The sequence below is a fragment of the Colletotrichum acutatum genome, assembly GCF_030867785.1.
Source record: "Colletotrichum acutatum strain CBS 112980 chromosome Unknown BDZ83scaffold_6, whole genome shotgun sequence".
In the NCBI taxonomy this organism is placed as follows: domain Eukaryota; kingdom Fungi; phylum Ascomycota; class Sordariomycetes; order Glomerellales; family Glomerellaceae; genus Colletotrichum; species Colletotrichum acutatum.
This window is the reverse complement of record NW_026849000.1, coordinates 474,718-495,332: the sequence shown is the minus strand read 5'-3', so window position 1 is coordinate 495,332 and position 20,615 is coordinate 474,718. Positions and strand designations below refer to the sequence as shown.

The 20,615-nt window shown below is 55.4% G+C and overlaps 7 protein-coding genes across 7 annotated transcripts; 3 read left to right on the top strand and 4 right to left on the bottom strand.

The window, feature by feature from the left end:
* Nucleotides 1-503: 503 nt before the first annotated feature.
* BDZ83DRAFT_601636 (WD domain-containing protein) lies at nt 504-2,310 on the bottom strand. Its single transcript, XM_060507116.1, has 5 exons — nt 2,185-2,310; nt 2,094-2,135; nt 1,956-2,043; nt 1,300-1,896; nt 504-1,246 (listed from the first exon to the last, which is right to left on the bottom strand). The coding sequence occupies exons 1-5, from the start codon at nt 2,256-2,258 to the stop codon at nt 701-703; spliced, it is 1,347 nt and encodes a 448-aa protein (XP_060370638.1). The 5' UTR covers nt 2,259-2,310; the 3' UTR covers nt 504-700.
* A 350-nt stretch (nt 2,311-2,660) lies between these two features.
* Nucleotides 2,661-4,066, top strand: BDZ83DRAFT_566509 (PCI domain-containing protein; the record flags this gene model as incomplete). The annotated part of the gene is made up of 3 exons (XM_060503855.1): nt 2,661-2,845; nt 2,911-2,993; nt 3,060-4,066. 3 exons carry the CDS (start codon nt 2,661-2,663, stop codon nt 4,064-4,066), a joined length of 1,275 nt encoding a protein of 424 aa, XP_060370637.1.
* Nucleotides 4,067-4,454: 388 nt separating this feature from the next.
* On the bottom strand, nt 4,455-9,158 carry BDZ83DRAFT_566455 (uncharacterized protein; the record flags this gene model as incomplete). The annotated part of the gene is made up of 2 exons (XM_060503851.1): nt 4,455-7,190; nt 7,308-9,158. The coding sequence occupies 2 exons, from the start codon at nt 9,156-9,158 to the stop codon at nt 4,455-4,457; spliced, it is 4,587 nt and encodes a 1,528-aa protein (XP_060370636.1).
* Nucleotides 9,159-10,244: 1,086 nt separating this feature from the next.
* BDZ83DRAFT_601631 (mitochondrial carrier domain-containing protein) lies at nt 10,245-12,073 on the top strand. Its single transcript, XM_060507115.1, has 3 exons — nt 10,245-10,715; nt 10,799-11,547; nt 11,630-12,073. Exons 1-3 carry the CDS (start codon nt 10,630-10,632, stop codon nt 11,746-11,748), a joined length of 954 nt encoding a protein of 317 aa, XP_060370635.1. The 5' UTR covers nt 10,245-10,629; the 3' UTR covers nt 11,749-12,073.
* On the bottom strand, nt 12,074-15,148 carry BDZ83DRAFT_660918 (Mak10 subunit). Its single transcript, XM_060511058.1, has 7 exons — nt 14,844-15,148; nt 14,650-14,775; nt 14,522-14,589; nt 14,332-14,460; nt 14,053-14,280; nt 13,519-13,980; nt 12,074-13,454 (listed from the first exon to the last, which is right to left on the bottom strand). Exons 1-7 carry the CDS (start codon nt 14,875-14,877, stop codon nt 12,186-12,188), a joined length of 2,316 nt encoding a protein of 771 aa, XP_060370634.1. The 5' UTR covers nt 14,878-15,148; the 3' UTR covers nt 12,074-12,185.
* BDZ83DRAFT_601624 (mitochondrial ATP synthase epsilon chain-domain-containing protein) lies at nt 15,149-16,106 on the bottom strand. Its single transcript, XM_060507114.1, has 3 exons — nt 15,914-16,106; nt 15,679-15,793; nt 15,149-15,604 (listed from the first exon to the last, which is right to left on the bottom strand). Exons 1-3 carry the CDS (start codon nt 15,943-15,945, stop codon nt 15,536-15,538), a joined length of 216 nt encoding a protein of 71 aa, XP_060370633.1. The 5' UTR covers nt 15,946-16,106; the 3' UTR covers nt 15,149-15,535.
* An 802-nt stretch (nt 16,107-16,908) lies between these two features.
* Nucleotides 16,909-18,280, top strand: BDZ83DRAFT_715624 (uncharacterized protein; the record flags this gene model as incomplete). The annotated part of the gene is given in 3 exon segments (XM_060511765.1): nt 16,909-16,951; nt 17,040-18,014; nt 18,033-18,280. The coding sequence occupies 3 exon segments, from the start codon at nt 16,909-16,911 to the stop codon at nt 18,278-18,280; spliced, it is 1,266 nt and encodes a 421-aa protein (XP_060370632.1).
* Between the last annotated feature and the right edge of the window lie 2,335 nt (nt 18,281-20,615).

Genomic DNA, 20,615 nt, shown 5'->3' with positions numbered 1-20,615 from the left:
ATGTCGCTCTCTGTACAGATTCGAACAAATAGGAGAAGAGTATGAGAAGAAGAAATTCGGAAAAAAAAAAAGTGAAGATGTGTCGTCCAGCGTTGGAAGTGGAAAAATGCACAAAGATGAGACGAAGAAGCGCACAGCCAAACCTCAATTGGGCCACCAAGGGAGCTTGACGCTCTGGCGGGAACTCGTCACATGTGGATGGACCTGAGGCGTTGAAACGGTGGCCAAGCGCCCTAGGGGCCCCTCCCCTGGTGGCAGCTTCCCCTGGAAACCCCTGGTGGGACGACCACTAAAACGCCCCGGAGCCCCTGGCAGCCGCCCATCTTCCACGGCCAGACGAGCCGAGACCCCACTCCCGTCAGCGCCGCCGTCGAGCTGTGTTCAGCTTATCCGAGCCCGGCGGACATGTCGGCCGTCCGAGAGCAGGCGGAGGCCGGAGACGCAGATTTGGATACCTACTTCATTGCGGATAGGTAGTCCCCGCCAAATGAATGAGATTAATGAGCCTGCTTGATGATTCTATTTCATTTTCATTGCTACATTCTTTTGACCAAACGAGCTGATCCGTGGTATAACCCTATCTAAGTTGCACTTTTCACACGACTATTCCCCCTTTTCCTTTTTACATGGACATAACAAGCCGCCCCAACGCCGAACAATGCAAGAGAATAACGCCAGCAGTGGCAAATCCAGAATGAGCCTACTTCTCTCGGGCCAAGATCTGCTTCTCTCTCTCGCCCTTCCGCCTCTCGAACTGCTTCTTGGTGTGCCTGCGCTCATTCTCCTCGCGCCTCTTGATCGACGAGAGCTCAATGTTCTTGATCTCGCCGGCCTTCTTAATAACCTTAGGCAGGTGACGGTGCTTCTTGATACGTCTGACCTCCGGCATGTGGCTGTATCGCTCAACCAGGGCTTCGTTGTACTCGAGCGCCTGTCTCTGCTTGGCGGATCGGATGCCTGATCTGTCCGTAGCGTTGCTTCTCCAGACACGGACGTTGCCATCGTCGGAACCACTAAGAACATACTTTGAATCGGGGGAGAACATGGTGCTGAACACCCTCTGCATGCGCTTGGTGTGGTACATGTCGCGGGAGTGTCCTTGGTCGCGGTTCCAGATGCGCACTGTTCGGTCGTAGGATCCGGAAACCAATTCTTCACCTGTCGGGCTGAACTCGACGCTCATGACGGCGGCGACGTGGCCCTTGAAGACGTTGAGCGCTCTGTCCATCTTGCGCATGTCGAACATCTGCTTCTTGTCAATCGCATGTTCAGGGGTAATCCAATTTTCAGGTGACTTACGTAGCAGTTATGGTCTTCGCTACCAACGACGAAGTTGAAGGCTTCCATCGGGTTCCAGGCGAGAGAGTTGCAGGTAAACGTCATCGTCGTCTTGGTCAAGGGCATCGCAGTGCGGACGTCCCAGAGGACGATACTCCTGTCGTCGCCTGTACTTCCTAGAACGGATTGCTCGACCTGGTTGAAGGAAACACAGTTAATGGAGTCGGTCGCGTTCGGCCAGCGCAGCACCTCGGGTGCCGCACTCTGTCGCTCGAGGTCGTAGATGGCGATCTCACTGGAGGAAGAGGACGCCGCAAAGGCATTTCGCGTTCGGTGGTGGGACAAGCTGAGGAAACCATTGGTTCCCAGCCACGAGGAAATCGGCGGAGAGTCGCCTGGTGTGTTGTAAGGATCCCAAAGCTTGATAGTCTTGTCCGCTGCGGCACTAAGGAGCTTTCCGTCCTTCGTCCAGCAGAGACTCCGCACGATATTGGAATGGGCGCTCTTCGTCTGCCAAATCTCGGCTCGGCTCGTCAGATCGAAAGCTTTGATCACACCATCGGCACTGGCCGATGCCATGTGCTTGAGAGAGTTCGGGTCTTTGGCCATCGAGTAAACCTGGTTCAATTGTTAGAAATCGGGGGCAACAGACGTTCTGCTTCTCATTTTGGACATACTCCTTCGACATGGCCGCTGCCCATCTGTCCGACGAAAGGTGCGGCATGCATGCGCTCGAGCTTGACAGCATTCAGGGCTTTGGTGTACCTGTATTCCTTTGTCAGCTTGGATCGCAGCATGTGGCGAAGCCTACTTACTCTCTGGCGCGCTCCATAGGGTGCTGGGCGGGATCGAGGTTGCTGTATTGTTATTAGCCAAGGTCTGCGAATGCCAGTGGTCTATAATTACCGAGGAAGCTTTTGCGCATTTGCGCCTGGAGGCTGGTAGGCCTCCACGCTCCGGGAAATAGCTTTGATCTTCATGTTGGCGGGCGCGATACTGTGTCTTGCTTGACCATAGAATCCTCGTTGGCTCCGAAGTCTCACAGAACTTCTCCCAAAATTTAAGTGGGGGTGGGGACTTATCGGGGGATTATTGCCAATCAGATAAGGCTGCGGATCAATCTCGGTCCGCGTGGCCCCTGCCCTTCAGCCCACCGAAGGTGCTGGCCGGCTGGGCTTGCTTGCGTCGGTCATGGCAACCTGGACCTGTCTGAAGGCGGCGGCTGGAGCTCTTGACACTGTACCAAGCTACCTACAACCCACCACGAATCCGGCGATCTTCTTGCAAACCACCACTTCACACCACCGACGACACAAGAGCTCAATCCAGCAATCCAATTCGAAACTATCATATCCGATTTGACGAGAAATCAATCAGTCAGGATGGCTCAGGGCGAATCGGCGAGAGTGCAGGAGGCACAGAAGATGGCCAAGACAGATCCAAGAAAGGCAGAGCAGCTCTACAAGGAAATCATCTCTCAGCCCCCTTCCTCCGCAACTTCCGATGCTGCGGTGAAGGAGTACGAGACGGCGTTGCTTGGTTTGGGAGAGTTGTACCGGGATGAGAAGTGAGCCCCTCCTTGGTCCGGTGATGACATCGTGGGGACCCCATGTTTGCTAACAACCCGCTCAGGAAGACGCAGGAGCTCGTTGACCTGATCACAAAAAGCCGGACAACCCTGTCTTCATTCGCCAAGGCAAAGACAGCAAAGCTTGGTATGGATTCGTCTTATTGTTCCTCTCAGTTGTGATAGAACGGCGTGCTGACTAGGACCCCTCCAGTCCGCTCCCTGCTTGACCTATTCGAGAAGATTGAGGGCAGCACCGATATCCAGATCGCAGTCACCAAGTCATGTATAGAATGGGCAACTTCGGAGCGCCGCAGCTTCCTGCGCCAGAATCTCGAGACCCGCCTGGTCGCGCTCCTGATGCAGAAGCAATCCTACTACGACGCACTCACACTCATCAACGGCCTGCTCCGCGAGCTCAAGCGCCTGGACGACAAGCTCGTCCTCGTCGAAGTCCAGCTCCTCGAATCGCGTGTCTACCACGCCCTCGGCAACATCCCCAAAGCTCGCGCCGCCCTCACCAGCGCCCGCACGAGCGCCGCTTCCGTCTACACCCCGCCTCTTCTTCAAGCCCACCTCGATATGCAGAGCGGTATGCTCCACGCAGAAGACAAGGACTTCAACACCGCCTTCTCCTACTTCATCGAGGCCCTCGATGGCTACCACACTCAGGACGAGTCCGTCAAGGCTACCGCCGCTCTGCAGTACATGCTTCTGTGCAAGATCATGCTGAACCTGGCTGACGACGTCAACAACCTGATGACGTCCAAGCAGGCACAGAAGTACGCCAGCAAGAACCTCGAAGCCATGAAGGCAGTTGCCCGTGCGCACTCGAACCGATCATTGGAGGAGTATGAGCAGGCCCTCCAGTCTTACCGCGAGCAGCTCGGCAGCGACGCCTTCATCCGCAACCACCTGCGACGTCTGTACGACGCCATGTTGGAGCAAAACCTTATCAAGGTTATTGAACCCTTCTCCCGCGTCGAGATCAGCCACATCGCAAAGATGGTCGGCCTCGACACGCAACAGGTGGAGCGTAAGCTTTCTCAGATGATCCTGGACAAGGTCATCATCGGTGTGCTGGATCAGGGCGCGGGATGCCTCATCATCTTTGACGAGACTGAGCGCGACAGCGCATACGACCACGCCCTGGCTACGGTTGAGAAGCTGAGCAGCGTGGTGGATGTTCTTTACACCAACCAGGCCTCCATGCTCGAGTAGATGACAAAGGCAGGCGTCCAGGGTTGGCAAAGCGGAATGGATTTGGGACTGTACTATTACCATAGACATGAATGCCGGCGGTGCATGAGACAGAAATTCATTCTGATGAAGTGGTATCCTAACAGTTTTGCGGGCGAGGCGCCCTAGTGACCAATGAAGAAAAGAAGCAAAAAGCAAAATCAAACATAACGATGCCCTGTGACGCCCAGCCTCCCAAACCTTCCCCTTATAAACGTGGGTGAGAGCTTGTATACACTCATTAAGCATGAGACTGTCGTGAAAATCATATGTCCTGCAACATTAAGCAGGACACTTTCCCAAATTCAAGAACGCCCAATATGCACACGCACACACCCCAATCAACCTCATGACTATGCATGTATACCATTCACGAAAACCGGACCGAAGGAGCCTTGGGAGCCTTCCCCTGCCTCCTAAGCTCCTCCCCAACAATGAGCGAAAACACCCTCTTGGCGAGCGCCTCCTCGCTCCACACGCCCACCTCGGCCTGGAAGGCGTCCACGACGTCAAGATGCCACTGCTCCAGCTTCAAGCTGGCGCCGTGCGAATTGACGGACCGGCCGAGTAACCAGGCCGACTTGCTGGTAAAGTCGTCGGGGAACTCAAAGTCAAAGGGGCCCTCGCGGCGCAGCTGGATGATGTCGTCTAGGAGCAGCCAGTGGTCGCGCGACCACATTGTCTGCGACAGACGCTGGGGCTCGGGTTCTTGTTGCTGTTGGACGAGCGCTGCTGCTGGTTTTTGCTGGCCATCGTTCATCATCTGTGGCGCGTCGGTCATGGAGATGTCCATGTCCTCGTTCATGTCCTCGTCTCCCTCAACGACGGTGACTTCAGCACTAGCAACGTCACCATTCTCCCTGTCTTCCTCCTCCATAATGGCAGCGATGCGCTGCTGCTGCTGCTGTTGCGCAGCAGCGGCGCTACTGCTAGAACTAGCAGACAACCGCCGCTCAGCGCGGACCTGGGCCTGCGCGAGCGGCGAGAGCACGCTGCTCGTGAACTCGACGACCCGGCCCGGCGTGCGGGGCTTCAACGGGGACCGCAGGCAGGACTTTGTCGGCGACATGTTCCTGTCGGGCAACGGCCGGAGGACGCGGGCGCGCTGCTCCGACTCGGACTCCGATACCGACTTGGACTCGGCGGCGGTGGGCGAGCTTTCCGCAATGGCGGAGGCACTACTCTCCTGCCACTTTTGGATGTCGGCGCGCGTGAGCTGCATTCGCACCGGCGTCAACGAGGGCACTGGCGCCGCTGAGGGGGCCTTGCTGAAGAGGTTGTTCTGGGTTTTCTTTTGGGGCCCCACGTTTGGCGTAAAGTTCTTCTTCTGGGGCACAGAAGGGAAAGATACCTCGTCCGACATGTTGGGTTGGGAGTCTGGGATCTCGGACCGGTGTCTGGTGCTACTGCGGAGGTTCGTTGACGCAAACAACTCGCGACGGGTGTCCATGACCGACTTCCCGAGGACAGACGGTTTGATAGCCGACACGGGATCCGAGTAGTCGTACGTGTCAGCGATAGACTTGGTCGCCGAAGGCTTGGCGGGCGAGAACAAATCCGAACGGCCACTGGCGGAGGGGGCAAAAGCCTTTTGCGGGACAGATGGGAACATGGAGTTTGTCTCGAGGCCGGCATCAACCAGCTCAGGGCGCTGGGCAGCACCTTGAAGATGCAGTCGCTTCTTGTCCAAGACCTCCTTGACGCCCTCTGCTCCAGGTAGGAGATTGGGAGAAGAGAAGAAGGCAGCCAGATCCTTCTTGGCGGACGACCTCTGGGCAACCTCAAATGCCTTTTGAGGAATCTGCTTCTGACGGCTCTGTTGTTGAGAAAGCATCGAGAAGTCTTCTGCTTCGCCGTCTGCAAAGTCTGACTTGCGATTTCGTGACACCGCTGGTGTGAACAGCGTCTGCTTGGGGGCAGGTTCGGCGGATTTCTGCCAGGGACTAGGAAGAGCTGCGCGCCTCGGAGGAACAGACGGCGCTGATTGCTTCGTAAAAGGCTGCTGGCGGCCCGAGTTCAAAGCCGGACGCGATGCTTCGACTGCCCAAATATCATCCTCCTCCTCCTCATCTTCTGCTCCAGGCTGCTCTTCCTCAACTTCAGTATCCTCGGCACGATCCGGACTAACGAGACTAATCTCGAAGCTCTGTCGCCGACTATGCATAGATCTAGAAGCTGTGTTTGTACTAGAATGGAAAGAGCGCGACTGGGCGAAGGGCTGCTCGCGTGGGGCAGGAGCCTCTTGCATCCAGCTCATCTCATCGGCCTCATCGCCTGGAGCCACTTGAAGCGATCCCGACATTGAGAAGGAGACCTCGGGTACTTCTCTCTCGGGAGAAGTCCGCATGCTCTTACTCAAGGCCTCCATAAAGCTGGGCTGGCCAGTATGGTCATTCTCGGGGCCGAATGGGTCATCAAACGGCTCTCCTGTTAATTGCGGCGCGAGGGGTTGAGGCTGAGGTTGTGCCACGGCGCGAGTCGGGGAACCAAAGAATTGAGCTCCCGCCTGGATCAAGTTGGACAATGGCTGAGTCCAGCTGCGAGTCGATTTCGCGGCAGACTGAGGTTGACTGCTGCTTGTGGTAGGCCTGAAGGGGCTACCAAGAGAGTTCTGGCGGGGAGGCGATGAAGCATCAGACGTGACGCTCTGCAGAGCCCGTCCAGCTCTCACAATAGGAGACAGCGTAGGGCGAGCTCCGTTGTCCGGTGATGCTGCACGAGGCGCCAAGAGGTTGACATCGGGCGATGGGATCGGGGACGAGACAGGACCAACGGGCGTAATATACTCATTGGAGGTCGCAGGAAGACCAACCGTCAAGTCCGGGACCGGAAGATCAGAGCTTGCTTCTTCGGGCAACTGAGAATACGCAGCAGTCGGCGAACTTTGGGCTGCTTCGATGGTCTTGGCGTCTGACTGAGGGACAGGAACTTCGGCGGGTGAGGGCGTATCGTCTGGTGTCGGCATTCTGGCTGAGTCTGATCGAGTGTAAGAAACACTCGCAATAGATGGGGCTGCGGACTTGGGTGAACTCTTACGAGCCTCTTCCTCTGCCTCTTCCGCTTCTTCAGCCTCGGCGTCCTCCTCCCTTTGATCTTCTTCTGGTACCTCATCGATAACGGTTTTTTCGTGTACCTCATTCATGATGGTTTCCTCCTGTGCCTCGTTCATAACGGTCTCATCGTGTACTTCGTCCATCAAGGTCTCCTTGCGTGCCTGAGAGACGTCGGCCTCTCGCCCAATCTCTAGATCAATTTCGTGCTGCGTCTCAAGGTCATTGACTTCAGGCAGCTTCGGTCTCCCAGGCGTAGCAGCTTCCAGGTAGACTTCCGGGATCTCAGAGAAGTCGTCTTCGTACATGACAGACATCTCCTCATTCACCATCGAGCTCCGCCGGGTGCTCTTAGCACCAGGTGTTGCTGCAGCCAAGACTCTCGAGGGCACGCTGGAAAATGAGTTGTCAATCTGCGAGGTGTCCATTCTCGACTCCTCCAGCCTTGAGTTCTCCGCATCCATCTGCTTGACCTTGGACTCCATAAGCTGTCTGCTAAGCGGGATAGACTTGCGTCGAGGACTGCTTCTAACTCGGCCTGGCGACTGATACCCTCTGCTCGGTGACGTCTCCTTGGATGCGAGAGACGGAGGTGGGAGATCGGGACGAGGCAGCGACGGAAGGGCGACCCGAGATTCTATTTCTTCAGTCTCTGTGGCCACAACGGGATCCACATGCGCCTCCATCTCCTGTTGCGACTGAACTTCTTCCTCTTGAGCTGGGGGACTTTGTACTGGTGAGGATTGCTTGGCGGGGATACTGTCGATCTCATCCTCATCATCGTCAACATGCAGGGCACCGCTTCGCCTCAGAGTCTCGAGGGTCTGGTTGACGATGAAGCCGGTCTCTTCACCAACATCTTCTGAGCGAAGGTCATGCATGCTCATGTGGCCCCTCATGGAGGGAATTGAGTTGGCGAAAATCATACTGAAATCCTCGCCTTGAGCAACAGTATCTTGGTCGCGAAGTTCGTCATTTCCGTCGTTGTCGCCAATGAGTGATGAGATGTCACTAGGCGCGCCCGGCGCGAAATCATATTCATTGTATGCGGGCTCGTTCTCAGATTCGGAGTGAAGCTGTTCAGACGGTGTTGGGCTCTTATCTTGCATATAAGCTGGTGTCGGGCTGAGGGCGATTGGGTTGTCTTGTGTTGATGCGCGGGGCGTTGCTTGGTCTGACATCGTCTGCATCCAGATATCTGGTTCGGATTCCGGCATCTGGTTCGCGGGGAGCTCTCGTCTCGGTGTGGGATCGTCTACAATCATGTCTTCCATGCTCGCTGCGAGACCGTCGTCAGAAGGCGCCACGCCGCCAAGGTCGATATCGTCCTCGACTGTTTCGACAGGTTGATCGGAAAACTCGACGCGTTTCGGGCGGCCACGACGTCGTTTTGTGCTGGGGGGTATCGAAGAAGGCGCCGGGTCTTGGGAGACTTCGCGTGGTTGACGATTGGTGGCCCGTCTGGGGCGGGTGGTTGATCTCGGTGTGCCTTGGATGGTGATATCGGTTTCTAAGCCATCTGAATCGGTAATAGTCTTGACTCTGCGGGCTTGTCTTGGTGTCTTTTTTGGAGAAGCTGTGGCCCTCCGCTTCGTCGCCGTACCGGTCTTGGGCGTTCCGGTAGATTTGGGAGGTCGACCCCTCCGCGCGGGTGTCTTGACGGCCGTGTTCTTTCTATCACCGGCCAAAGGAACTGTGGTTGTGTATGCGCCGCGGCTGAGGGTGGGTGTGTCTGCGTTGAACAATCTGCGCCCAACATTCCCAACACCGACATTCTCGTAATCGCCCTCGGCTTCAACGGTCACTAGCAGCCGTTTCGGCTGACGGTCGTCGCCAACCTCGAGCTCGAACATTTGCTTTCTAGGCGAAGTACTACTGCCGCCGAGGGAGAATAGACGTTGTGATCTCTGACTTCGAGTTACGCGACGCGATGAAGGGTAGAGGGCGGAGGAGACGGTGTCGTTGAGCGGGTCTGGCGACGAAAGCAGCTCGTCGCTACCACCTCTAGGCCGTGGCGTCGCCATTTTGAGAAATGCGCGAATGCAAGTGCAAAAAGAACCAAGAAAAAAAAAGGCCGCACGCTATGTCTGTCGCATGGACTTTTCTACGAAAGAAGAAGAAACGACGACAAAAAACTAGGCTCAATGGCCTTCGTGTGAAGCTAGCAATAGGAATATGTCAAATTCTATGCATTGGATAAGGGTCGTCGCGAGGTGGTGTGGCCGTGTACATGCGGGCTGCAGTCTGCACAGAGGGACGGTCGGGCCTGGCCACTTGGGTTGTCAAAACTGTTTTGTTTACTTAGTCCCGCATTAGGCTTAGCGCAGCCCCTCGGTCGCGGGGGTCCCGTCCCGTCAGCTTCCAGGTCCATTGAGGTGAGGTTGCGATGACAGGGGAACAACTTTTCCCCGCTGTTCCGATCTGTCCCGTTACAGGTCCACCTCAATGTTCCACCCAGATCCCCATTCCGAGAGATGGTCCCTCTTCAACTTCTTCGAGAAGAGTTAGCTGATGCGCCCTTGCACAAGTACGGATCCCGCTGGTGGATGGTTTTGTTGTCATCGCCTTATCTCAAGGAAAGAGGGTCGCGAAGCTGTCATGATCAGAATTTTCCCTGGTCTATCAGGCGGATGCGATAGGCATTCTCTACCTTGATGCTCGGCAGTACATCCGTTTCTTCAAATGCACCTTGGCTGGCTGACATCCTGACGGAACCGGTGCCGAGGCATTGCCGGGTAAAAATCACCAGGTACAATTTCTCCCGCTTTATCTATATGACACTTCTACTCATGATTATACTGAGATGCTACATTCTCCTGACTCTACTGCTGGTTTCCTTCTGTTTAGAGGTTCTATTCGTAGTGCGCTTGATCATTAAAAAGAAACGAAGAAAAAATGCAAGATGGAAAAGCGTATTTTCTTCCCAAATGAAGCATATCTTCCCGGGCCCCGAAATAGCTCCGACCCCACGAGCTCCCGAAGGGACCCGGATTCCCAGGCCGTGCCAGGCGTGCCACGGTGCCAGGCTTCTGGGGAGGAGCCCCATCACATGCGACCCCTTTGTCGTCCCCCTTGTCCTGTGATCGCGCGCATGAAATATATAGCACGGCAGATAATGACATAACTGGGGTTAAGGTTCTTAGCGGCAGACGACGACGCCCATCACTGCCCTCCCTCACTTCCTCCGACCCCCCCCCCCTTCGGCATTCAAAACCTACTTGACCTCGGCTCCCCAGAACCCAAAAGGGACCAAACGTTCTTGTTTGAGATGGTATAGGGCCAGTCAGCAGCAACCTTTCCTACCACTGCCATTATTATTATTACTACAACCGTCGCAACGATACCATTTGCACCCCATCATCACCCGCATTTGGATGCAGCATCAGTTTTAAATCGATAATACCATCGTCCCATCTATCGAACCTTTTCCCACGAACTTATACCACGACACCACACCCACCATCCTTCCAACCTCAACCCAATTCGCAAGCAACCATGTCGAAGCCAGTGCTCCCCCAAAACGACAATGTCGCCCACGCCCTCGCCGGTGCCGGCGGTGGTCTTCTCTCCATGGCCCTGACGTAAGGCCACCGCAAAATCCCCTTGTCTTGTACTTCAAAAAAAAGAGACATTCTTTCTAACCCGCGCGCGCGCCCCCCAACAGCTACCCTCTCATCACCCTCTCCACCCGAGCCCAAGTCGAATCGAAGCGCGCCGACTCGGCCTTCCTCACGGCCGTCCAGAAGATCGTGGCCCGCGAGGGCGTCTCGGGCCTCTACTCGGGCCTCGAATCCGCCCTCTTCGGCATCAGCGTCACCAACTTTGTCTACTACTACTGGTACGAGTGGACCCGCGCCTTCTTTGAGGCCGCCGCCGAGAAGGCCGGCCGCGCCAGCAAGAAGCTCACGACCGTCGAGTCCATGATCGCCGGCGCCATCGCTGGCTCCGCGACCGTCATCATCACGAACCCCATCTGGGTCGTCAACACCCGCATGACCACCCGCGGCGGCAAGGGCAAGGAGGCCAGCGCCAGCGGCGACGAGGAAGCCCAGGCCGCGAAGCCCAAGAAGGCGCCCTCGACCATCGGCACCCTCCTGGCGCTCCTCAAGAACGAGGGGCCCCAGGCCCTCTTCAACGGCGTCATCCCGGCGCTGGTGCTCGTCATCAACCCCATCCTGCAGTACACCCTCTTTGAGCAGATGAAGAACACGGTCGAGAAGAAGAGGCGGGTCACGCCGACCATTGCCTTCTTCCTCGGCGCCGCGGGCAAGCTGTTTGCGACCTCGGTCACCTACCCGTACATCACGGTCAAGAGCCAGATGCACGTCGCCGGCAACGGCGAGAAGAAGGAGGGCATGTCCCAGGCCATTAGCAGGGTCATCCGGGAGGAGGGATACGCCGGTCTCTACAAGGGTGAGTGTTACCTCGGATCTTGTTCCGAGACGAATTTACCGTCTTCCCTTTGCGCAAAGCTGACCATTTTTCTTCTCCGCAGGTATCGGCCCCAAGGTCACCCAGAGTGTGTTGACCGCCGCATTGCTCTTTGCCTTCAAGGACGTTCTCTACGAGCAGACCGTCAAGCTCAGGTCGATTGCCGCCAAGAAGCGCGCGTAAATTGACGTCCTAACAGGTCCCAACTTACTCCTCCCCCCTGCCCCGAGTCAAAGAATATGACCTTGGGTAGGTGGAGAGATGGGACATACCAGCATATATATAGAAACAAGCAAGCTAGAGGCAACAAATGCGCATATCCGCCTGAGCCGCTCAGCATATATGCAAGCAAGCAGTCATTATCATGACAAGACAGGAACCTGTATTGATTTTTTGTGGGAATATCAACACGGGGGTAAAAAACGGGTTGGACAAAGCGTTGGACGGACACGTGGGTTACTTTTGGATATAGGTATCACATGATTCCAGGCAAATTTGGAAAGGGGTGTGGGTGTATTCTATGAAGTTTTTTCCTTTCTTTAGAAAGTAGGATATCAATAATCCACTACGTATCTACTACGCATATGCCTCATATCGTCTCTGACAACAGATCATAAATCTCATGCGACGGGTATGATTCGCGGAACGATCCACCACTCGTGATACGACTTGTCAGGAGTCGGCACCTCAGCCTTGACCTTCAGGTCCCCGCCCTCGCCGCCCGACTTGTCTAACGCCTTTCGCACAACCGACACGGCCAACCCCGTAGCTATGCACGCCTTGAGCCCGTTCTTCACCGACGGCACCCACCGATCATGCGACCCGACGGAAAACGCCTCGGCCTCGGAAAACTTGCTCATCACCTCCAGCGCCCTCTTCGCGCCCGTCACGGCCCGGTCCGCGAGCTCCAGCAGGTCGCTCGACGGGCAGTCCGCCTGCGACGTGCCGATGGTGTATTCCTCAAACGTCGGGAGCGAGGGCAGGCCGATGGCGGCGAAGGGTTTCATGCGCAGCTCGTAGCGGAGCTCGTCGGTGCTGTAGGGTCGCGGAGCCGGGATGATGAGGCGGTGGCGGTGGAGGACGGTGTAGAGGCAGCAGAGGGCGTCGGCGAGGCCTTCTGTTGCGGCGGCGTCGAGGAGGGTTTGGCGGAGGAAGGAGAGAGATTTGGTGTATTGGGCTTCTGCGGCGGGTGTGAGGCCGCCTGAGGATGATGATGTTGATTTGTTGCCGCTGGCCCCTGAGCGGGCTTGGTTCAGACTCCGGACAACAAAGGACTTTATGCGCTCGACGTGCTGGAGGCGGTTCTTTGCGAGGAAGTTGAGGTACCAGTACATGCCGGCCAGCTCGTCCGGCTGGTAGACCTCGAGCTCGAAGCCGAGCTGGACGATCCACTCCATCTGTTTAATCTTGTACAGGTATGCCCACGACGAGAGCGGGAGGGACCACTGCTCGACGGGCTGGCCGGCGGCCGACTGATACACGAGGGGCCGCTCGCCGACGTGCTCCTGAAGGACCTGGTCGATGTCCTCGGCGTCGAACTGGAGGTTCTCCCAGTCGCGGACAATGTGGCACAGCGTGCGGCGGACGCGGCACCGGTTCTGGCAAAAGGTGCGGAGAATGTCGAGGTAGGGCTGGGCGGCGCGCCTGCGGAAGGATTCCATGGTCTCGGCGATGGCATAGCGCGGGTCCTGCGGGGCCTCGACGTCGTCGTTGGCGCGGTCGAGGAGGGGGCTGTTGGGGAGGGAGACGATGGCGAGGTCGTCGTCGAGGAGCTGGCGGATGGACTTGTGGCCTAGGACTTGCATATCTTTGAAGAGGAAGCTTTGGAGGAGGGTGCGGACGAAGATTAGGGGCTGGGGCTTCTTTGCTTGGAAGGTTGTGACGTAGGTCTGGATAGTTTGTGTGAGTAAGTAGTTGACCGAGAGAACGGGGATATGCTTGAGGGGTAAGTACCTGAAGGCAGATGGCGTCGGTGTAGTCGAGCACTCCGACAACTTCCAATCCGTCGCTAATAACCTTTGTGAGGTGTCCAAAGGCATCGTCAAAACTTATCTCGACAATAGGTCGCGGCGGCATCGTGCTGGCGAGCTTGCGCTGCAGTTTCGCACTGCAAGCCTCCGGTACGGGTTTGCCCAGCGCATGAGTGCTTTTGATGCCTGGAAGCAAGTCCAAAGCCTCTTTCCAGGGGCTTCTGATGAGGGCTGGATCTGTCCGGTACTGCGTGTGATCTATGGCTGCGAGGAACGTGTACCGAAGGAGCAGCCTGTTGTTAAGGGCGTCAATGGTTTCTTTTGGTATTGAATCCGATAGTTGCCGCAGGATGAAGCTTGCATCCTTGAGTACATCGCGTATAGACTCTACGCTGAAATCGTCGAGGAGGGTTCTGTTGTACGTATTTGTGACAAAGTCCTCTTCCTATATCGGTTGGTTAGCCAGGGAGATGGATGTTTGTTTAGGTGAGGGGTGTCGCCGTGCGGAAAGACTGACTTCGTAGTAATGCTCATTCTTGATCCTCTCGTTGACATTGCCACACGTCTTCAAGAGTCCCAAGCAATACGCTCGAAGAACGGCATGCATCGGCGCCGGCGGCGTGCCGTTGGCATCCCTGATGAAGTGCGCGTCGTCGATGGTGGCAGGATTCGGCATGAGAATTGACTCGACGTACACGCTTGTGAGAACGGTCTGAGAGAGAGGATATCCAATATGCCATGCCATCTGCAAATAAAGTCAGCAAAGAGAATGTGACTCTCAAGGCGCGGAACTAACTTCGTGGCAGAGCAGCTGGTCGATTATGCCAAGAACCTCCTTAGGGAGAAGAGGGCGTGTCACATCGTAGTCCACGTCTAGCGAATCCTCGGCTTCCAAGCAGCCGCTGTCCATCTTCGGGTCCATGATCTGGGTTGCCGTCAGTAGGGAACTCCTCATAGCCTCCCCAAACCCTCATCGGCCCACGTACCTCGAGAGCCCCAACGGACTCAAACAGCGTGAAGAAGCCATCCTTGACCAGTTCGCCAGGGGCAAGCGCTGCGTAAGACGGTCAGCTCAACATCCTGTCCTCAGCGTGGCGGGATTACTGCAGCTCACTTTCGGCGGCTGTCTTGAATTTTGACGTGATATCAAAAGCGACAATGCCGTTGTTCGTCGCCTTGGGCGGAGGCGGCGGCGGGGGGTGGGGTTGACGGTCTAGCTCAAGCGAGAGCCTTGAAATGTCTTGAGAACTGGTGAGTGGGACGTGATGCCAAAAAAAGGTTGTTAATCGGGCTGGGATATTCTCTTACCATCAGACATTCCAAAGCCGGACGGGATGGCCATATCAGCAACTGCACCTCATGAGACTCTGGGGTTGAGTGAGTGCGTTGGGTGCAGGTTTTAGTGAGGTCACAGTTGCATTGGCCTGGGCATGGATATGCCCATCAAAGGGAAAAAATGGCCGGTAAATTCGGGAACACGATGATTGCCCTAAGTCCCTTATGAAATGATTCTCAAGAAGCAGGTGAGAACAAAAGTGCAGCAGTTATGTCTTTTACTTTAATACGAAAATTTACGAATTTGGTGTTGTTGCAAGTTACGGATATATGGAACGGGAAACATTGATTGATTGATCACAACCGAATTTGTCCGGCAGGCGGGCAAATTTGGGTGGAGGGAACCTGGAAAGCACGCCCAACATTCTGGCCGACGTCGAGCGAAAGCGCGCGCCGGTCACCCGCTCCCCGACATCGCAACATTTCATCACCGGCGCCTGGTAGTGCACGTATTCAATTCAGATCGATCAACAAAATCTTAGCATGGCATTTCGATTGATAGATTTTATGCCCAGTTTTTGATATGATACAGCAGCTCAACTGTCCAGTTGAAGCCGGCGGGTACCCGGGGAGGCGTCTTGACTCCCCATCATTCCCCATCTATCCCTCGATCACCCTCGGATGCAATTCCCTCTTTATCTCTCACATGATTGTCGGTTCGGAGTTTACGAAGAAGGGGGAGGAACGTTGACGGTGGCCTCGGCAAGGTTCTTGATCTCGCCCTGCTTGCCGTTCTGCGCGTTGCGGTACATTGGAGTCAGTCATTCTGTTCGATGCCCATCGTCATGTGTTCGGATCGCTTTCTCACCTCCCACTTGGCGAAACGGAGATCCATCTCTCCGCGACGCTCGGCAATGAGTCTCTTGTCCTCCTTCAGGCTGCGGCGCACGACGCGCGAGGCGACGGCGAGGTAGCGGTTGTAGCTGGAAATCGGGGGTTGCCGGATTAGCTTTTTCCTTCCTTTTCTCGGCTTCGGTCGCGGATGCTGCCCAATTGCAACGGATGCAAAAGAGGCTCGGAAGGGCGTCGTCAATTAAACTCACGTGATACCGGCGGCTTTCCAGGCGAAGACCATTTTGGCGGTTTGTTTGGTTTTGTTGATGGACGAGGTTATATGGGGGGGCAGTCAGCTCGGGCGGATGTGATCAATTGAAGGTTTCTGGATTCCCCGAAGTGCAAGCTCCGAGTTCGATGCCTTTGTGGCCTGAGGCAAACAGAGCCTCAAGCGACGAGGACGGCACTGAACGGGTGAGCGGGTCTCCACTCTTCTCCCTCTCTGAGGTACTGGGTGCTTGACCACTCAGAACACAGAAAGATGAGATGGCAGGAATCCCTTTCTAATATTCAAACTTCACTGCAGCAACACGGCATAAGATCTATGTCGCTTTTCACTGCGAATAGCCTCGTTGAAGCTGGGTCTCACGGCTGACAGGCCACGGCTAAACGGCGTCAAGCTTTGCACTATCTTGAAGCTGTAATGCTCAGCTGCGTCATCGCTTTTGGCCTGTCTAGTGCTACTTACAGCATGGAACGGATTTCGCAGGAAAGCTGCCAGTCCAGAAGTTCATTTGAAGCGGGATTCCGGAGCAATTATGAGCCACCTACGACATGTCCCTGAACAGTGCCTGGGGTTCTCTTAACTGACGACTACAAGTGCTGCACCTGCAATCACTTGCGAATGCGGGTACGAGAGCGCTATGCGTCTAGCGCTCCTTCGTTGAATATTTGAGAGACGGGCAGACTAAAATCGTACAGTCGTTGGATCAATTCCGGCACCACTAATCCGGCGGTATATACATAGTACGCTCTTGTCCACACAAATCTCATTCCACATGTCTCGCCTTGTGAGGATATATTATGTACAACCTTATCCTTACTAAATAAGACTTTCCAATACCCGGATTCTAAGTACATTGAGCCTGTCAAACTAAGCAGAGCACTTGTGTTGTCTACTCCAGGACCTTTAATTGGGCTCGTCACGAAGCGTAAACTACGTGAAGTTGAAGTGTCATCACTCACCCGATAGGCCTGACCAGCCATGTCGAATCCCAAGATAGCAATCATAGGAGCAGGACCTGCAGGTAAGCTGCTTATTCTTAAAACATCATACTGCACCACGCTCATATGAATTCCTCAAGTCAGCATGCAAACTGACAAATCTTCCGTCAGGATGTCTACTAGCACGCCTCTTACACCTAGCCAAGATCGAAGCAACCGTCTTCGAGGGCGAGGCCTCACCAAACTTTCGATCGCAGGGAGGGAGTCTGGATCTACACACAGACACCGGACTGGCCGCGCTCAAGGAAGCAGGCCTTTTTGACGAGTTCCTCAAGCACGCGCGGTACGACGGCCAGTACATGGCCATCGTCGACAAAAACAACAAGCCGTGGTTTGTTAATTCTGCAACGGGGTTCGGCAGCACGCTGCAGGAGCGTCCAGAGATTGACCGTCCCAAGTTACGTGAGATTCTTGCCGAGTCTCTTCCACCGAATATGATTAGATGGGGTCACCGCCTCAAGGAAGTCAGAGAAGACGGCAGTCTCATGTTTGAACATACCGACACTGGTGGTTTCGATCTAGTTGTAGGCGCAGACGGGGCTTGGAGCAAGGTCCGCGGGCTCCTGGCGCCGGATATCAAGCCTCTGTGGACGGAAATCAAGTTATACGGCATGAGCATCCCGAACGTGGCCGAGACAGCTCCCCGAGTGTACAAGCTCGCCAACAGAGGTAGCGTGTTTGCCAACAGCGACGGCAAACGCTTGTCGATTCAGCAGATGGGCGATGGCAGCCTGAGTATCTATGCGTCGAGCACTGGCGGCGGGGAGGACTGGGCCTCCCCCGAAGTCTGCGGATATGACCCGTACGACCTCGAGGCCGTCAAGAAGGCGCTTTTGGTCTTATATCAGGATTGGGCTCCGGAGCTCACCGAGGCCATCACCAAAGCTGCGGGCGAGTGCACTCCGAGGTCGCTTTATATGCTCCCTGTGGGCTTCACCTGGCCGCACCGGCGCGGCGTGACAGTCATTGGAGATGCGGCGCACTTAATGACGCCGTTTGCGGGCGAGGGAGTCAATGTTGCGCTTAAGGATGCGATGAAACTAGCCAAAGCCATCATCAGCGCAGCCGCGGAGGGCGGTGATGCAGGTACAGGTGAAGGTGCAGATACACCCGATTATTTAGACAAGAGGATCGAGGCGTTCGAGAAGGACATGTTCCCCCGGATGGAAAAGGTGCAGCGACTGACGGACGAGCTCATGCACGACTTCATGTTCACTGCAGGTTCACCGCGGACGACCATCGCGACGTCGATAGCAAGGCATGTCAAGTTCGAGACGCCGTGGGTGTTGCATCCGTTGGCGAGTGCCATGGTACACTCGTTCTTTTTCATGCGAAGGATGCTGGCGTCTTAGTAGGAAGAAGGTGTGGCTGAGTTCTTATTTGTAGAATGCAGTGAGGTGTGGAACGAAGCACGATAGGTTTTGGAGTCGGGTTGAGGTCCCTGTAGCCCATGTTCATGCTTTATTTTCCGTACTTTGGTGCCAATGGAACCCATGCCTCTGGAATTGGGGGGAGGGTGACAAGGTGATCTTCATCTTTGTCGAGTGGCGCAGTGCCCTGTCACGACCTGTCAAGCGCAAGAAACGTGGCCAGGATTTTTGGAATGACAAGCTCTAGATGTGACTGCTCAGTGCTAGCACAAGATTTCTAAAGAGCTCAATGGTTCGTGGCGTAGATCATGGGGAATAAAGTAGATTGAACCACTCAAGGATTGGCCCTATGGTTGCAGTTTGGTGATGTAATGATGCGCCCAAGCCATGGACAGCCCAGCCAGGAGGGAAAAGGTTGAAACACCAGACTCGTTTTCCTCTGACAACGGCTCGCAGGGTTTAGACGTCGAGCAAACACACCGTTACTCTTTGGTTGGCACTCTGGAGGACTCGAATGACAGGAGGATAAATGGAAAGCTTGGATGCACTGACCGTGGCTTCGTTGGCTTTTACCCCATCAAGGCGTCTGAAGAAGAGCAACTATCCGTATAATTCTGAAGCTAGTCGGAGCAACGCCCGGACACTTCTCCCCATCTTGCATCTTGCGCATGCGTGGTGGTGTATATCAGGTAGTCGTCCATGGCGATGAAGTTGAGATGTTCCCCTTCGATATGAGGATTGACTTTAAGATGTTCGTACGAAGTAGTGCACCCCGCTCTGCAGAGCAAACATCACAGACTACCAATGTTTTGAAACATTCGTTATTGTTTCATCAATGATGTTGTATGTAATTTCGGGCTCAAGGGGTGTGATATTCCTGGTTCTGGTTGAGACAGTGGTTGAGTGGTGGTGATGAGTGGTGAGTGCCCTGGTGAGTGGTACCGAGTTGCATGTCGGATGGCTGGTAAACGGGGCACGTGCACCGTGGATTCATCCTTGACCGGGGTGTCAAGCCACCGAGGAGCCAGTGGAAGGAGTCCAGTCAGCGCTCCACTGTCAGGATGAGGTGACGGGCAGCGGACTTGGACTGGGGGTACCGCTTCAAGGCGCACCCGACGAGTACCGTGCCATGCGTGCCACGAGGTACTCCGTACCTTATGCTTTAGGTACTCTGACTGGGGGGAGGGGAATGACGGCGAACCAGGGCATGGAAACAGCCAAAGGGCAAGGTTCAAAGAAGAGGAGAACACTGAAGAAGAAAAAAAGCAGAGCATGGAAAGTGTGCGGTCCCGTCCCCCGGGCCTTAGAGGGCCTTTCAATCTTTGGGCTGTAGAAGTTCTGGGTCTTTGGGCCGAAAACGCTACGGATACGGCCAGAGACCTCTCCGCTTTCCGAACACGGTTCGACATTGCATATACATGCTGCCACTTGTACCTCGTACATACATACCTCACCTGAAATTCCACATCGTAATTGCTGTGCCGTACTGTGCTTCCTTCTGCATTCTGCATTGCCTTTTTGCGCTCTGCCATCTGCAACCGATCTTGGGCTCGTCGATTCCCAAGTTTCCCTCCCTGAGGTCTCGCTACTAATCAAACAATCTGCGACATTCTGCGCGCCTCACATCTTGTTACGGACGACAACGCCATCGACGGCATCCCCGATAACGTATCACCTACCACCTATATCGCAGAACTTCCGCTCGCTTCTTCGGGACGCGTTTTAGCCCTTGCTTTTACAGCTTCCATCTCGCACACAGAACACCCACTTACCCTTCGCACCGGACTGGACGACCCCCCTTACCGCCGACCACCATTCGCCGTATCGATCTTTTCACCCTCGGACTAGCCATCGGATGAGACGAAGCTCACCATCTTGCCCCGACGCACGCACATACACCTCGGCAGCAGCTTCGCAGAGTCCGCCCTTCACTGTCTTTGCTTTCCGTGGCATGAACTTCAATTTTCTGCTTCCATAAACGTTTGCGAGCCGATCCAGCCATTTCCACCCACTTCTACCGACTCCCTCGTCTTAACTTTTTGGGTACCTCATATCGGAGAAACTGTTTGGGGAAGCGCAAGGAAGAGGTGGACCAGATCATCGCAGAGACAGGAAACCCGCCGATTTGAATTACGATGCAGGCGCCGACCCCTTCGCAGCGCATGCAACGGCGCTCCCCCGGTGCCGAACCTGGGCCGCCGCCAAATGTGCCCGTCCGGTCAATATCACCAGGCACCGGCATGCAGCCGAGAGCTTCCAACGCCTCGAACCGATCCGCCCCGCCAAATGGCATGCGGAGGTCAAATGTGAGTCTGAT

What these genes read in the sequence shown, in the direction of transcription:
- BDZ83DRAFT_601636 (XM_060507116.1), bottom strand. Translation starts at nt 2,258, where the DNA reads ATGAAGATCAAAGCTATTTCCCGGAGCGTGGAGGCCTACCAGCCTCCA. An exon ending in AATGCGCAAAAGCTTCCTCG is followed by an intron (nt 2,136 to 2,184) that starts GTAATTATAGAC and finishes ATAACAATACAG; the next exon opens with CAACCTCGATCCCGCCCAGC. An exon ending in CCTATGGAGCGCGCCAGAGA is followed by an intron (nt 2,044 to 2,093) that starts GTAAGTAGGCTT and finishes AAAGGAATACAG; the next exon opens with GTACACCAAAGCCCTGAATG.
- BDZ83DRAFT_601631 (XM_060507115.1), top strand. Translation starts at nt 10,630, where the DNA reads ATGTCGAAGCCAGTGCTCCCCCAAAACGACAATGTCGCCCACGCCCTC. An exon ending in CTTCTCTCCATGGCCCTGAC is followed by an intron (nt 10,716 to 10,798) that starts GTAAGGCCACCG and finishes GCCCCCCAACAG; the next exon opens with CTACCCTCTCATCACCCTCT. An exon ending in ATACGCCGGTCTCTACAAGG is followed by an intron (nt 11,548 to 11,629) that starts GTGAGTGTTACC and finishes TCTTCTCCGCAG; the next exon opens with GTATCGGCCCCAAGGTCACC.
- BDZ83DRAFT_601624 (XM_060507114.1), bottom strand. Translation starts at nt 15,945, where the DNA reads ATGGTCTTCGCCTGGAAAGCCGCCGGTATCAC. An exon ending in TGGAAAGCCGCCGGTATCAC is followed by an intron (nt 15,794 to 15,913) that starts GTGAGTTTAATT and finishes CCCGATTTCCAG; the next exon opens with CTACAACCGCTACCTCGCCG. An exon ending in TCCGTTTCGCCAAGTGGGAG is followed by an intron (nt 15,605 to 15,678) that starts GTGAGAAAGCGA and finishes CGCAACGCGCAG; the next exon opens with AACGGCAAGCAGGGCGAGAT.
- BDZ83DRAFT_660918 (XM_060511058.1), bottom strand. Translation starts at nt 14,877, where the DNA reads ATGGCCATCCCGTCCGGCTTTGGAATGTCTGATG. An exon ending in ATTCAAGACAGCCGCCGAAA is followed by an intron (nt 14,590 to 14,649) that starts GTGAGCTGCAGT and finishes CGTCTTACGCAG; the next exon opens with CGCTTGCCCCTGGCGAACTG. An exon ending in ACCAGCTGCTCTGCCACGAA is followed by an intron (nt 14,281 to 14,331) that starts GTTAGTTCCGCG and finishes CTTTATTTGCAG; the next exon opens with ATGGCATGGCATATTGGATA.